The following is a 14,569-nucleotide window of genomic DNA, read 5'->3' as shown; positions in this document are numbered from 1 at the left end:
GTGGCAAAAGTGGCTCCAAGGGCGATCAGGGCGTCGCCAATCTGCAATTTAATCCGCCTCCTTTGCTGTTACTTTACAACGCACCTCACGGCCCCCTCCGCCCAATCGCTCCCTCACCATCCCTCTGCTGCTGCTTGCAGTCATTCCTCTGCCTCATTCTTCCTCCGTACCTCCCAGACTGCTGTCGGCCGGTCTCGGGCGCATCGCAAGCGGCCAAAATGTAAGTCCCCGAAGCGCTGCTCCGCCAGCACAATAACACTTGCTTACCCGCACCAGGAACGCAACCTCCGTTCTGACGCCCATGGCGCAGGACACGTACTGGGGCTCCTTTGAGGAAATCTCAAAGTACAATGTGCAGCTCAACTACCTGGAGAAGATGTGGATGGCGTGGTACGCCTGGATGGGCAACGACGTCCTGGCTACGGGCATCATGTCGTTTGTCATTCACGAGGCCCTCTACTTTGGACGCTCGCTGCCCTGGATCATCATTGACTGCATACCCTACTTCAACCGCTACAAGATCCAGCAGGTACGTGTCGGAACAGGTCCCCGGCGCACCCGAAGCTAATACGTCGCAGCACAAGATCCCCACTGCTTGGGAGCAAATGCAATGCGCTCTCCTCGTCCTCCTCTCCCACTTCACCGTCGAGCTTCCCCAGATCTGGCTGTTCCACCCCATGTGCCAGTACTTTGGCCTCGAGACGTCTGTCCCCTTCCCCAGCATCTACAAGATAGCATACCAGCTCGCCATCTTCTTCGTCTGCGAGGATGCGTGGCACTACTGGACCCACCGCGCCATGCACGCCAGCTCTTTCCTGTACAAGAACATCCACAAGATCCACCACCAGTACTCGGCTCCCTTTGGTCTCGCCGCCGAGTATGCCTCGCCCATTGAGGTCATGATTTTGGGTTTCGGAACTGTCGGTGTACCCATCATGTGGTGCGCCATCACCAAGGACCTCCACCTCCTGACCATGTACATCTGGATCGTCGTCCGTCTTTTCCAGGCCATCGATGCCCACAGCGGCTACGAGTTCCCCTGGAGCCTGCACCACTTTTTGCCTTTCTGGGCCGGCGCCGAGCACCACGACGTCCACCACGAGAAGTTCATTGGCAACTACGCTAGCAGCTTCAGGTGGTGGGACTATGTTCTCGACACCGAGGCTGGCGCAGAGGCCTCCAAGAAGCGCAGAGAGCGCAAGATGGCCAAGGCCAGGAAGGCGCAGTAAACGAGCAATGGCGTTGTAATGTGTATTGAGGCGTCGGTCGTGGCTGATTACCCTACCCGCCAGTTTCGATGTAGGGCTGGCATGAAAATGGCGTTTGGGTAAATGGAAAACGCAGCTATGCATTTTGGCAATAGACAGTACAAAACCCGAGTAATGGCATGATTGTTGGCTGTAAATAGGAGTCGGGGCATGCTAGGACATATATAATTAATATCATCACGGTCGTTATGTTATCTCTGCTGCCGAATGTGCAGAGTGGGTGCTTGTCGTCACAAAAAACAGGCGCAAAGCCGTGGAGCTGACTCGAGGACGTGTATGTACACCCAGGAACTCCGCCCCTGGTGATAGCGCGGGTTGGTCTTGGCGCGGCGAGGCCTGGCGCGTCGGCATTCCGAGCTTCATCAACTTTCTTTGGCCCTTGCAGGACCGCGCAACCACCACCATCACCTCCAACACACAACAAACCCACAGCAAGATGAGTTCCGGGCGCCCTGTCGTCCATCAGGACTACATTGCGAAAATCAGATATTCCAATGCGCTTCCTCCTCCACCATGCCCGCCAAAGCTGCTCGATATCCCCAACACCGGCCTCTCGAGCGGACAGTACACGTCGGCAGGCTTTGCGTCCAGGCTTGCGCGGGAGCAGTCGCTGAATATTGAGGCTGATGCTGAGCTGGGTATGCCCATCGACTTGGTGGGTATCCCCAAGGTCTTTGACGGCGACGAGTCTGGTAAGAGCAAGCCTGCAGCGCAATGCCGCACAGCAACTGACGCGTCGTGCAGCTATCCAGGCGATGCCCCATCCGCCGCCGCTCAGTGCAGCAGACAAGGCGCTGATGCGACCGCCGAATGCGCTTGGCAAGACAAGCACCAATGCGACGGGCGCCACCTTCTTGCGACGAACCGAATACGTTACCGCAAGCACTACCGGCGGTTCCAAGTTTGAGTCGAGCAACTCGTCCAACACGATGCGTCTGCGCAGGAAGCGGAAGCAGGTAGAGACATCCCTGGACGATCCTACCAACATCTCGCGACACATTCTCAAGGGCTTCAACATTGCCTACCCAGCAGATGCATACAATGGACAAGACAACGCCGAGAACATCAGGGCGGCAGAATCGACGCCCGAAGAGCGGCTGGCGTGGAACAAGCCAAAGCACCCAAGGAACCCCAACCTCAAGCTGCTCGACTCGTACCCACTCCTCCCTGATTGGGACGCCACCCCCGACACGGGCGGCTACATGGTTTTCAAGTTCACCGCGCCACCCATCAACAACCCACTCGACCCGTCATACGACTCGCGACTCGACGTCGCTCTGCTTCGTCCTGCTGGTCAGACCATTCAAGACCAAGACAAGTACATGGAAGATCTCCAAGCGCACAAGCTCGACCCAACTGTTCCGCCGCCCATTGCACGTTACCAGTTCGAGTTCTTCCTGCCCTCCGACAAGGGCAAAGTCCGCGGCATCAGGCGCAACTTTACAACGCACGACCCAAACAACGAGAGCGACATCGATTTCGATATTGCCGAAGACGACGAAGGCCAGCCGCGCAAATGTTTCAAGTACGAGAACATCCGTACCTACGAGACGTCACAGCAAGTCGGCGACCCCAGCGATACCTATGGCGATGTGGTTGCGCTTGCACTACACGATCCCGAGAAGCACGAGAGTGAGCCACTGAGGGATACAAAGCTGCAGAAGGCGGCATACTTTTACCCCATCACACAAAGGACCAGCTTGAGACCCAGGAGACCGGGTCGTGTCGACATGGTGGAAGAGCAACCAAAGGTCGACATCATCGAGGCCGCAGGCAAAGACCCCGAGTTGTCCGAAAGGCGCGAGATTTACAGGAAGAGAGCCGAAGGGATGGAAGTAGCAGAGTAAATCTTTCTTTTTTCAGGGACACATTTTCAGTATGCTACTCGACCAACAAAGACCAAGCTCATCATCTGGGATCATCATCAGCGACGGCGTTAGACTTGGCTTGATTACGGCATGCAAAAGCGGTTGCTCGAATACTCGAGGGAGTGAAGGAAAATGCATGAGCAAGTGGTTACCGGTAGCATCCCATTTACATATACTGACTGCTATTTTGAAGCTTTCCGTTCCGCTTTCGTTCAACCAACTATTTAAGGAAGCTTGAAAACAAGGCCAACAGTGCCCGTTTCCTGATATCTCAGTCTCAGCCACTAACATGTATTCACGTCTATACTTGTCAAATATGCAGGGGCGGATGCGAGGGATGTGACCAACTCCACATGGTACGCTAACAGCTCTAACCACCGTTTTTCCAGGTGGATTACTGAGCAACCTGCAACCTCGCAATCGGCTGTAGACTTGTCAAAACTCGGCACAAGTCATGCACCTGCATGCGTGCCGCTTATGAAGATCGCCCGACAGTTTTGAGATTTACACGGTCTTTGCGTCATGTTATGCGGGATCGAGGCTATTTGGCCCGAAGATTTCCCGCTTGGACATTCCGCCGGATGTGAGCGCGTATTTGTAAACTGCTAGGGCCGCAGAGACGTTCCTTCTTGTGATCCGGGACTCGTGTCCAGCTCTCGACGTGTCAGGTGCGCAAGAGGTCAAATGTCCCACGCTTGAGTCGACCGACGCGACGACAACTCGAGCGACGATAACTCGAAGGTCGACCGGAGCCGTCAAAGCTGGAGACATTCATCAGACCACCATTTAATACTGATTTTTTTGTAAATACAGTTACCCCGGAATCCCCATTCCTCGTCCAACCCAGCCATCCATGACTTCCGACGCGGCTGCTAGGGGGGAGCCCCGCGGAGACATGTCAGGCGCAATCTTCCCCTGGACAACACCCAAGCTCTTTCGGAGTGATGAAGTACCGCCGTGGTATGCCCACAATACCTTTATCCTAACGGCCTACCGCCCCGTCACCAAATCGACGCGACTCTGCGTCCAAAGCCTCGCGTACCTACACAACGAAACAGTCAACATCTATTCCCACCTCATCCCTGCGATACTTAGCCTCGTAGTCAGCCATGTCTTCAGCCGCGACTTTGCAGAACGGTATCCCCACGCGTCATGGAAGGACGAATTCATGTTCCGCATCTTCCTGACCACCTGCGTCATTTGCTTTGGCACGTCTGCCGCCTACCACACGCTGATATGCCACTCGCGGACCTTTGCCGACCTCTGGGTTCGCCTCGACTATGTGGCCATTGTCGTCCAGATTGTGGGCTCCTTCATCCCGGGTCTCTACTTTGCATTCTACTGCGAACCCAATCTGCAGAAGCTGTACTGGACCATGGTGCGTGTGCTCTGCCCAAAGACATGCTAATTCAACCAATGCTAACCGCCATTTTAGATTGTCTCGCTGGGTGCACTGACAGCAACCGTGGTCCTGAATCCTAGCTTCCAAGGCCCGAAGTGGAAGCGTCTACGGCTATCAACTTTTGTTGCTACGGGCTTTTCTGCATTCGCCCCAATTATTCATGCTACCAGCATTTTTCCTTATGCCCAACTCGACCAGCAGTCTGGGCTACGATATTATTTCCTAGAGGGCTTCTCCATTCTGGTCGGAGTGGGCTTCTACGCAGTAAGTCTGGTCAAAGTCTTTCTGTTCTAAAAAAGAAAAGAGAGACTGACTAATTGATGCCGTAGGCACACTTCCCCGAGTCTTGGAAACCAAATCGATACGATATATGCGGTGCTTCGCATCAGATATTCCACCTTGCTGTTGTTGCCGGCGCCGTCGCGCATTATTATGGCATTTTGACCGCTTTTGAGTGGAATTATCAGAACCAGCGCTGTAGATGGTGAGGCATTTGCCTTCGCATGACTTGGCAGCGCAGATGCCGTGCGCGCATCGTTGATAGGCTGCTCAGCGCAGCCAGATGTTGCTGTGGTGAAGGAATGTGGATATGCGGGTAAGGGTAATCGTATTGAGGAAGCCAGTCGTAATTTCTAATAGTCATTGGGATATTCTTGAAGACAACTCCTACGTGTCCTCTCACGCGGATGATCATAATAATAATAATAATAATAATAATAATGTTTTTCTCCATCCCCACAGCGCGATCATGCTGGCGTTCTTCGTCGCTCATACTAAGCTTTTTTTTTTCTCCGTGCTAGGCACAGGCGTCCCCACACCCACCAGAAGAAAAAAATCAGATGCTACCCACACTTCGTCCATGTACCATTTTTTCCGTGGAAAGCAACATCAGGGAATCAAAATCCCATTTTCATGTGCCAATCACCGAAAATATTTTTGGTCAAATTTTCCACTTCTTCCATCAATCAACCAATCACAGGTGAGATGGCCGAGTTGGTTATGGCGCCAGGTTAAGGTTATCTTAACATTATATTCCTGGTCACGAAAGTGGCGTGGGTTCAAGTCCCACTCTCATCAGCATTCGTCTGGCTTCGGCCAGATATCCCAGGTTCTTTTTTTTGGCTTCGCGTTGTTCTGGTGGGCTATGGTAACCTTGACTGATGTATATCTCTTGAATTTCATTCTTTTTGTGCCAAACTGAGCGTTTCGACGGTATTCGTGACGGGACATCTAATACTTTTGGTATTAACATAAAACTCATACTATACATGGAGATGTGACCGTTACAGCTCCAGCGTGCCGATCCTGCTGCCGGCGTTGGAGGTATCACCCCAAACACCCTCGCCTACTCTTCTCCTTACCATAGCAAGCACGTCTTGCCTACTGCCGTCCTCTTCCAGCTTCCTTCCAAGCGTTTTCAAGACCTCAAACTTTGCAGTTGCTACGATGTATGCCGCATTCTCGGCATCACCACGACCGCCGACTAGGTTGGAAAACGTGGTTGCGGGTTTTAACAACGAGGGGAATACACCACTGCTGATGGTAGGATCTAGGATCACATCGAGTCCGGATTTTGGGAAAGCATTGATACGGGCATAGGTCAGGTCGTTGGGGGAAATGTCTGGCAGGGGTTCGGCGGACCATGAGGAAGTGATGAGGGCGCCGACGAGCGTCAGCGCAGCCAGTGCATTCTCCTTCATGGCAATCGTCTCCATGTGGGATGTGATGTCGGCAAACATGGATGGTTTCTTGCTCCAGAAAAGGGCAGTCAGGAGGCGCGCGTATATGGCTTCTGTCTGTGTCCGCTTGCCATCGGAACCCAAGGTTTCGGTCCGCGGGAATGTGATTTCTTCCTTTGGCGGGCCGTGGAAGATGGCTGCCAGCGTCTTCAGAGCGTCCTGGTTCGTCCTGGTGATTGGCATATCGACAATGACACAATCATCCCAGGCCAGCCCCGAAGCGCTTCGTGGTATCAGCGTCGACCTCGGCATGGAGGCGATGATGCTCAGATTACTCGCTTCGCATTTCCGGATATTGCGGTGGACGTAGTTGCGAATGATGGGCATCTCCTCGCTATTCTCAAAGTTCTCGGGGTAACACGACGCATAGTCGCTGATGTACTGCGCGGTTCGGTTGCTCAAAAATGAGTGGTCAAGACTGGGGTTCTCTGAGGTGTGAAAGTCAATGAGTCCTTTGTGGATACCTTGTTTTAGAAAGTCCAAAGAGAGGCTCGAGTCGTAATGGGAAAGGTGTGGTTTGGTCTGAACCTCTGTGATGAGCATGCTGTAGAACTGGAGTAGCGACATGTGCATAAGCATATCGTCCTCGGTATTGACCATCCTGAGTGCAGCGTAATGAAGCAAACCTTGCCCCTCTTCCAAACCGACTTCTCGCTCGACTTCGAGGCCATATGAAGAAACTATGGCATTCCAGTCCATAGCAGCAACGCGTGGCATCCATGACAGTAGCCTGGCTTGAGCGATGGTCTTGTCACGCTTGCTCAGACGCGGAAGAGGCGGCGAACTGAGCTCCTTCAGTGAAGTGTAGTGGTAGTAGAGCGAACTGATGTCACGATCGCTGAACAGTCGCCGCCACATGGGACCGGTGCCATAGGTATGTAGCAACGACTCCCCGTCAATGGCAACAGGTTCGTTCTTTGATACTGCCAGCAGTGAGGTGAGCAGGTCTTCAGCCTGTGTTGCTACCCCTTCCTCCGTAGTACAGAGCCACAGGCGGACTACAGCCAGCATGACTGCTGGGCGGTTGGCAAGCGCTTGGGCATCTGTGCTACTGGCGGCGGCTTTCTCGAGCAGCGTGAGGAGAAGGCTGTGGAATGGGACGGCTTGTAGGTCGAGGCCAATCTCAAAGTCAACATCCTTGATGTCTTCAAACCGGTATGGTCCAGCCAACTTGACGACGAAATGGATGAGCGGCGACGCGTCTTGTTGAAGTTTGGGTAGCAAGGCTGCTATTTGCAGGAAAAGTGATCTCGTCTCCTTCCAAATGTGGCTTCTATACTCGGGAGTGTTGATGGAGAGCTCGCACTGCTCGAGCAGGTCTGTATCCAATGTGCAGGTGGGGTCTTGGTCGACCTTTTGCAGATGTTCTGTGAGCTCGTTGAGCACTGTTGCCGTTGCCATGTTGAATTCTGGGGCAGACTGGAGGTGAGGTTCAGCTCAAACGGCAATGTTGATGATAGTCCTAGTCTAGAAGGTGGCGGGTAGGCTCTAGAGGAAGGTTCTAGCTCCCGCTCATGTGATTACGTGTAGGCAGTCGAGTGCACGCGTTCCCTGTAGCCTAATGCACGGTGGCGGTTGGCAGTGGCCGACTCAGTCCAATATTGGAGCTCTTTGCCGGGCAGGGTTTTATTTGAGCGAAAACGGTATTCGGCGATGATGCCCTGCTTGGGAAATGTAGTATGAGTCGCAGCAGGGCTCGCTCTCCATTATCCGAATGCAATCTGGTGGTGCTGCAGCGTCGTGGTAAAGGCTGGGGGGTGAGGTGGCGGGGCGCTGGGTGCAAGCTCGCCCCACCCTCAGCCCTAGCAAGCCGCGGCTCGAGCTACACCGAAATAATTTCTGACTCCACAACCTTCCCCGGCTCTCACTTGACAAACCGTACTTGGCCCGAATCGAGGCAGAACCCGCACGCAGGACTCGCGAAGACTACAACGGTAATTGTTAGTCCAGAATGCCGCCAGCAAGAGGAGGACGGGGCGGCGGACGCGGTGGTGGGCGTGGAGGGGCCTTCAATCCCGCGCGAGGAACAGTAACCATTGCCGGCACAGAGCTCAACTGGGACCTGACTGGCCTCGATATCCAGAAAGGGCCCGCCGAGCGCTTTCCTGTGAGCTTCCCCTGTTATTATTTGCTATTCAGAGCAAGATCAGAGCCTGGCGCATTGCGTTGCGTTACTAGTCGCAGCCGCATGAGCGCTGCTTGTAATACGCGTTGGAATGCTCGCTGAGAAAAGAACAGGATGCTCCTCCTCCTCAGGCACCCCCACCAACCGAAGACGAGTTGGGTATGGTTCGACACCACCTCGCAGTTCGCGACCGCATACACGAAGGCCCGTTTTACACTATCCTGAACGACGGCATGAAGAACGGCCTCAAGAGAAAGGCCAACGAACCGGCGCCTACCGAGGCCTCCCTATTCGACCCCTTTACCGGTAACCAGACGTACTCAGCCAAGTACTTGAAGGTGCGGAGGAGATTGCCCAAGTTGGATGCGCGGCCATATGGTACGTTGGTTGAGACATGCCTATAGGGCGGAACTGATGAATTCGCAGTCGTGGACCTCTTTCCAGCCGAGCTACGACCGACCCTGGACGGGACACGAGCGGACGGAAATACGACAAAGAAGCGCAGGACCCTAGGCGTTACCAAAGTCAACGCCGTGTCTCAGATCGAGCGCCTGATCAAGTCTGAGCAAGAACGAACCAATGAAGCCGAGGCCCGTGCTGAAGAGGAGGGCGAAGAAGAAGCCGACGAGGACGAGGAAGACGCAGACGAGGACAAGCCAGACGCTGTAGACGAGGAAGACAACTGGTCCGCTGCATCCACAGACTCTGAAGAGTCAGACGACGACTACAATGCCGAGCAGTATTTCGACAACGGTGAGGACGACGATATCGACGATGCCGATCCGTATGAGAACACGTACGAGTAAGACGGCATGGATTGAATTGCAAAAAGCATTCACGGCGTACAAACAGCATTGCTATATAATTTCTTGATACCCAAGCAGCTCTTTATTGTAGGAAATAACATGTAGACATGCATTGCATGTTGCACAACAGGCGTTCAGAGTCAATACTGGCAGTGGGATTGTTGATACTCGTGTACGTTTTGGATTATATGATATGCGTATTGTATCCAATTTCACCGTTATACGCAATCTAATACTAACCATCCACTCATCCATCTCTTCGTCACTCAAATAAAGGAGCGAGCACGCCTTCCAACGCCGAACAAGCGCAAAAACGAGGGTATGTGCGGTAAAAACTGCTGGACAAAAACATGTAATCAAGTCAAGGTCATCAATATCACTCACTCCATTAATCCACCCTTTCCGCCGAACCTGTCTAGCATGGCTGTAGATAGTTCGACGGCACAAGACCAGGTCGACCTTGTTTGCCAACCGCCTCGGCCTCCCACCATCCGTCATCCTGCAAGCGAAGGACGGCAAGAATATCTCCTTTTTGGAATCCGAGCTCCTCTGGAATCTGAGCTGCATAGGAATACATGGCACGCGCTGTATTTTCGTCAGTCAAATTCATCCACATACGACAAAAGCACTTACAGTAATTCAAAATGAGTCGGCCTTGACTGTTGTAGTTCTTCGGTTCAGCCAAACTCTTGCTGCGGACTCGAGACTCCGCTCTCACAGAACTTGCAGAGCCTCCACTGAAGCCAAATTCGCTGCCTCCCATGTATGAACTCTGCGGTCGAACCGAGCTGGGCCTACCACGCACACTGCCTCCATATTGGCTTCCTCCGTAAACACTACCTTCACCGCGTACACTGCCTTCACCACGCACGCTGCCTTCATCGCGTACGCTACCCGCAATTGAAAGGGCAAGGGTCGTTTCGCTTCGGGAGCTGCCCGGTCGTTCATAGGACTGGCTAAATTGAGGGTTGGGGCTTGCAGCTCGAGACGACGCGGCAGCGCGAGATTGCGGACGAGACTGCGCTTGGGCAAAAGCAGGCTGAGGAGGCTTTTGAGGGGGCTGCTGCTGAGGGGGCTGCTGCTGAGGGAGCGGCTGTTGAGGGGGCGGCTGCTGTGGAGGAGCCTGTTGTGGAGGTGGTTGTTTCTGTTGAGGCGGAGGCTGCTGTACAGGCTGCTGTGGCTTGGGCGATGCAGTACGTTGCATATTATTGACGTTTGGCGACGAACCACGCGTAGATGTGTACGTGTTACGTCCCAGAGGTGTACTGTAGGCTTGGGCCGGCGCTGCAGTCGTCTGGGCTCTCGGTCTGGCTCCAGCATTAGATGTAGCACTAGATGGAGCATAGGGGTTCGGCGATGCTGTTCGACTGTACGAAGCCGCAGGAGAAGCTGGTGCTGGCTGTGGTGGTGGTTGTGCCTGCTGTCGCGAAGCAGGTCGTAGTGCTTGTTGTGCCTGTCTCGAAGCGGGTCGCGGTGCTTGTTGTGCCTGTCTCGAAGCAGGTCGTGATAGTGGTTGTGCCTGCCTCGACGCAGGCCGTGATACCTGCTGTGCGGCCGGCTGTTGACGCAGCGGACGTTGAGATGCCTGTGATGGTGGTCTTTGTACAGGCTGTACAGGCTGTGCAGGTTGTGCAGGCTGTACAGGCTGTACAGGGGCTGTCTGTACCCGTTGTGGAGGCTTGTAGGTTGACGGAGACTGAGGCTGTTGTTGAGCCGTACGGTAAGAATTCTGGGGCGTGTTTTGTTGTGCAGTCTGCAGAGTAGGTCGCGGGCTGACAGCACGTGCAGGTGCAGGTGCTGGTGAAGCAGTTTTCGGAGAAGCAGTTTGTGGAGCAGCAGCCCGCGGAGAAGCAGCCGGTTGGATTGTAGTCCTTGGAGAAGCAGCGGGCTGAGTAGCAGTTCGAGGCGAAGCAGCGGGTTGAATGTTGGCACGTGGAGAAGCGGCTGGCTGAGTAGTAGTGCGTGGAGAAGCAGCTGGTTGAACTACATTTCGGGGTGAAGCAGCTTGTGGAGAAGCAGTTAGCTGAGTGGTAGTTCGTGGAGCAGCAGCTGGTTGGGGAGCAGCAGTTGGCTGAGGAGCAGCTCGTGGAGAAGCGGTTGGTTGAGGGGCAGCTCGAGGTGAAGCAGCTGGTTGAATAGTACGTGGAGAAGCAGCTGGCTGAGTAGTACGTGGAGAAGCAGCTGGTTGAGTAGTACGTGGAGAAGCGGCTGGTTGAGTAGTAGTCCGTGGAGAAGCAGCGGGTTGGGTGGTAGTTCGCGGCGAAGCAGCTGGTTGGGTAGTAGTTCGAGGTGATGCTGCTGGTTGGGTAGCAGTTCGTGGTGCCTCTTGCTTCGTTGGACTCCGGCTGGGAGTGCGAGCTGCATCGCCTCCATTGAACATGTTGACCTTTTGATTGACATACATCTGCGTGGTCTTTTGCATCGCCCGAGATGTGTGTGCTGGCTTAGGGGCTCCCAAAAGCGACATTGACGGCTGCTCATATGAGGGCGGAGGCGTGCCACGCTTTGCAGCATTAATGCTTGCATTGATTCCAATATTAGCCAGTGGTGTGGGTGCACTGCCAGCCAGCTTTGAACCGACAGCGGGTGTAGCAGGGGGTGCAGGTGTGGCAAGGCCATGGTAACGATCCGCAGTCTGGCGTACAGAGGCCTGTTTGCGTTCTTCCGGCGGGGGTTGACGGGCTGAAGCTTGCTTGGTGACCCCCCTCAATTCCTCAAGAGCCTGTGCAATGGGGTCGAGCTCTTCTGATGGCTCAGACTGCTGTTCCTGCTTCTTCTTGTCCGGCGACTCCACGTCGAATACATTGTTACCAACGTTGAGCTGGAAGTTTGCCCGAGGATCAGCTGGCTCTGGGCCGGGAGAGGGCGGCTTGCTCTCGATAGCTCTAGTGGGTCTGATGACAAAAGGCTTAATTGGGCTGATAGGTTCTTGTGTGTTCCTTCGTAAGGGAGCAGTCCATGTATTTCTGTTGCTGGTTACGAGAGCCGGAGGCTCCATCTCATGCTTGCTCTTCCTCCTTGCGAATGGACTGTTGAAGAAGCCTCTCTTCTTCTGCACAGCACCCTCTTCAATCGGACTAGGTTCAGCAAACGATGACTGTGGCGTAGGCTTGCTGGGTGAAGCAGGTCCACTGGGGGGCTCAATACTGGACAGAGATGTGGGGTTTGAACAGTCGCTTTGTGAACTTCTGCTGGCGGGACGAACGGGACTTGCAATTGAACTTCGATCAGATGGTGGTCCAACACGACAGAACTGTGTCATTCCATCGGCTGGGTAGTCGTTATGCGGGGTCTGGGTTTGCTGATACTGCTGGCGTGCTTGCTCCTGCGCTTGGACAAGTCGTGGATCTGGCTGCACTGTTCGTGTCGCTTGGGGAGGTTGCACCGGCTGCACGGGTTGGACTGGCTGTACTGGTGGTGGCGGCTGCACTGGCTCCACTGGTGGTGGTGGCTGCACTGGTGGTGGCGGCTCTATAGGTTGTCTTGGTGGTTCCGTGCGTTGTCGTAAAGGCTCAATCTGCTGCTGTCTTGGTGATTCGGTATATTGCCTCGGCGGCGGCACATGCTGTCTTGGTTGCTCAAAGAATTGCCTTTGCTGTTCTACATGTTGGCGTGGTTGTTCCACGTGTTGTCGCGGTTGCTCGACCTGTTGTCGTAGTTGATCCACGCGTTGTCGTGATGGCTCTGCGCGTGGTCGTGGCGATTCAGAGTACTGTCGTAGAGGTTCAACGTAGTGTTGCGGTTCCTGTAATTGTTGCGGCGGTGGCTCTGCGCGTGGCCGCGGCGATTCGGAATACTGCCGCAGAGGTTCAACATAGTGTTGTGGTTCGTCCTCGAACTGTTGTGGTGACTCAACTCGTTGCCGGGACATGTCTACTGACTGACGATGCCTGTCCATTGATTGGCGGGGCATATCCATCGACTGGCGGTGCATGTCCATCGACTGGCGGTGCATGTCCATTGATTGGCGGTGCATGTCCATTGACTGACGAGGCATCTCCATTGACTGACGATGCATGTCTATCGATTGACGATGCATATCTATCGACTGACGCTGCATATCTATTGAATGGCGAGCCCTATCCATAGATTGACAAGGTTTCTCCACTGGCTGAAGGGGTAAAGCATCAAGGTCGTCTGGTGCAATCGGACGCGTGTCCCTTTGGAGACCCATTTCTCGAGCCAACGGGTTGTTCGGGTCATGATGTGATTCAAAGTTGGAAGGCGCTGGTGATGAAGCGCGATAGGCTGGATTCAGCGTCCTCGCAAACTGTGCGACCGAGTAGTTCTCATCTTCGGAAGCCAGTGAAGATGTCTCGGCGTCGCCTCTGCAAAAGTTGATGAATTTGGGTGCGTCGGGAATCTCCTGGCCAGTTCCACAGTCTTTGATGAAGCCAACAATGTCCTTCTCAACGTCGCAGTCCTCAAGGGACAGGCGCATCTTTTCACACGAAGCATCGTCGCTGACGCACACGGTGGACGCAATGTTGGCAAAGTTCCACAAGCTGCTCTTGGTGTAGTCGATGCGCTCTTCCTCGAGATCCTGGAACTTGTCACACGCAGCTTTCCAGTCCCGGTTCCAGCGGCCAGTGGTCTCTTCGAGCACCTTGACTGCCGCCTCGTAATCGGCGCTCGTAGTAGTCAGGTTGATCTGTGTCTTCTCCAGCTTCGCCTTGTTCTTGCGTTCCTCGTGTCCCATGACCATGTGCGCCTGCGCTAGGAAGCCCTTGATCTTGAGACAGTCTTGCTCGTATCGGTCGCGTGCCTTGTTCATGGTCGCCGTCTGCTGCATCTTGAGCTTGAGCAGCTTCTCAATGCCGTTCTGCACAATCTTTCTCCGCTCCTTCATTCCGCCGGCAAAAGCGGCAAGCGGCTCTTCTAGCTCCGTCTTCATCTGCTGTGCTACGCTCTGGTGAGCCTTTCCCATGGACTCGACCTCTGCCCGGATCACATCGCACGATAGTTTGAGTGTGCCCGACTCGCAGGACCCGAGGGGCTTGCGTGACAGATTGAGCAGCTTCCGCGCATAGTCTTCTTCAATTGCTGCTCTTGCTGCGTAGAAATGCTTCAGTTCGTCGTTTGTAATCTTGGCCGCATGCATGCGGTCGAGCATTGGTCCGACGCCTGCGTCATCTTTGCCCCAGAAGTTGTTGGCGACTAGTACTGTCAGTGGCTTCCTGTACAGATGGCAGCAAGCTGCACGTACACGAGAAGGAGACCGAGGGCGGCTCCGTCGCCGCTGCACCCATTGCGGCTGTGATTGCTGCGTCGGCGGGGGGGGGGAGTGTATGTCAGCTAACGGTCGATATTAGGAAGCGAATGCTCGCAAGAAGAACTGGGAGGAATGACGGTCTATCTAGC

At 54.3% G+C, this 14,569-nt stretch overlaps 6 protein-coding genes and 1 non-coding gene across 7 annotated transcripts; 5 read left to right on the top strand and 2 right to left on the bottom strand.

Annotated features, from left to right (window-relative positions):
* The first annotated feature begins 97 nt into the window (after nt 1–97).
* Nucleotides 98–1,461, top strand: SETTUDRAFT_121026 (uncharacterized protein). Its single transcript, XM_008031495.1, has 3 exons — nt 98–220; nt 277–529; nt 579–1,461. Coding segments are annotated over exons 1-3 (906 nt in total). The 5' UTR covers nt 98–218; the 3' UTR covers nt 1,230–1,461.
* A 243-nt stretch (nt 1,462–1,704) lies between these two features.
* SETTUDRAFT_173346 (uncharacterized protein) lies at nt 1,705–3,306 on the top strand (the record flags this gene model as incomplete). Its single annotated transcript, XM_008031494.1, has 2 exons — nt 1,705–1,960; nt 2,013–3,306. The coding sequence occupies 2 exons, from the start codon at nt 1,705–1,707 to the stop codon at nt 3,113–3,115; spliced, it is 1,359 nt and encodes a 452-aa protein (XP_008029685.1). The 3' UTR covers nt 3,116–3,306.
* Nucleotides 3,307–3,989: 683 nt separating this feature from the next.
* Nucleotides 3,990–5,259, top strand: SETTUDRAFT_173345 (uncharacterized protein; the record flags this gene model as incomplete). The annotated part of the gene is made up of 4 exons (XM_008031493.1): nt 3,990–4,001; nt 4,068–4,514; nt 4,572–4,802; nt 4,868–5,259. 4 exons carry the CDS (start codon nt 3,990–3,992, stop codon nt 5,024–5,026), a joined length of 849 nt encoding a protein of 282 aa, XP_008029684.1. The 3' UTR covers nt 5,027–5,259.
* Nucleotides 5,260–5,516: 257 nt separating this feature from the next.
* SETTUDRAFT_t63 lies at nt 5,517–5,615 on the top strand. The gene has a single exon. It is a non-coding gene; the product is annotated as a tRNA-Leu (tRNA).
* Nucleotides 5,616–5,760: 145 nt separating this feature from the next.
* Nucleotides 5,761–7,998, bottom strand: SETTUDRAFT_165079 (uncharacterized protein). Its single transcript, XM_008031492.1, has one exon. It carries the CDS (start codon nt 7,676–7,678, stop codon nt 5,822–5,824), a length of 1,857 nt encoding a protein of 618 aa, XP_008029683.1. The 5' UTR covers nt 7,679–7,998; the 3' UTR covers nt 5,761–5,821.
* Nucleotides 7,999–8,182: 184 nt separating this feature from the next.
* SETTUDRAFT_140792 (uncharacterized protein) lies at nt 8,183–9,255 on the top strand. The gene is made up of 3 exons (XM_008031491.1): nt 8,183–8,384; nt 8,516–8,780; nt 8,829–9,255. The coding sequence occupies exons 1-3, from the start codon at nt 8,229–8,231 to the stop codon at nt 9,206–9,208; spliced, it is 801 nt and encodes a 266-aa protein (XP_008029682.1). The 5' UTR covers nt 8,183–8,228; the 3' UTR covers nt 9,209–9,255.
* A 228-nt stretch (nt 9,256–9,483) lies between these two features.
* On the bottom strand, nt 9,484–14,457 carry SETTUDRAFT_140789 (uncharacterized protein; the record flags this gene model as incomplete). Its single annotated transcript, XM_008031490.1, has 5 exons — nt 9,484–9,793; nt 9,842–10,316; nt 10,377–11,005; nt 11,378–14,365; nt 14,415–14,457. The coding sequence occupies 5 exons, from the start codon at nt 14,455–14,457 to the stop codon at nt 9,624–9,626; spliced, it is 4,305 nt and encodes a 1,434-aa protein (XP_008029681.1). The 3' UTR covers nt 9,484–9,623.
* Nucleotides 14,458–14,569: the final 112 nt, after the last annotated feature.

This window comes from Exserohilum turcica, assembly GCF_000359705.1.
Source record: "Exserohilum turcica Et28A unplaced genomic scaffold SETTUscaffold_6, whole genome shotgun sequence".
In the NCBI taxonomy this organism is placed as follows: domain Eukaryota; kingdom Fungi; phylum Ascomycota; class Dothideomycetes; order Pleosporales; family Pleosporaceae; genus Exserohilum; species Exserohilum turcicum.
The sequence above is the reverse complement of the archived record's forward strand: the minus strand, read 5'-3'. Positions and strand labels throughout refer to the sequence as shown.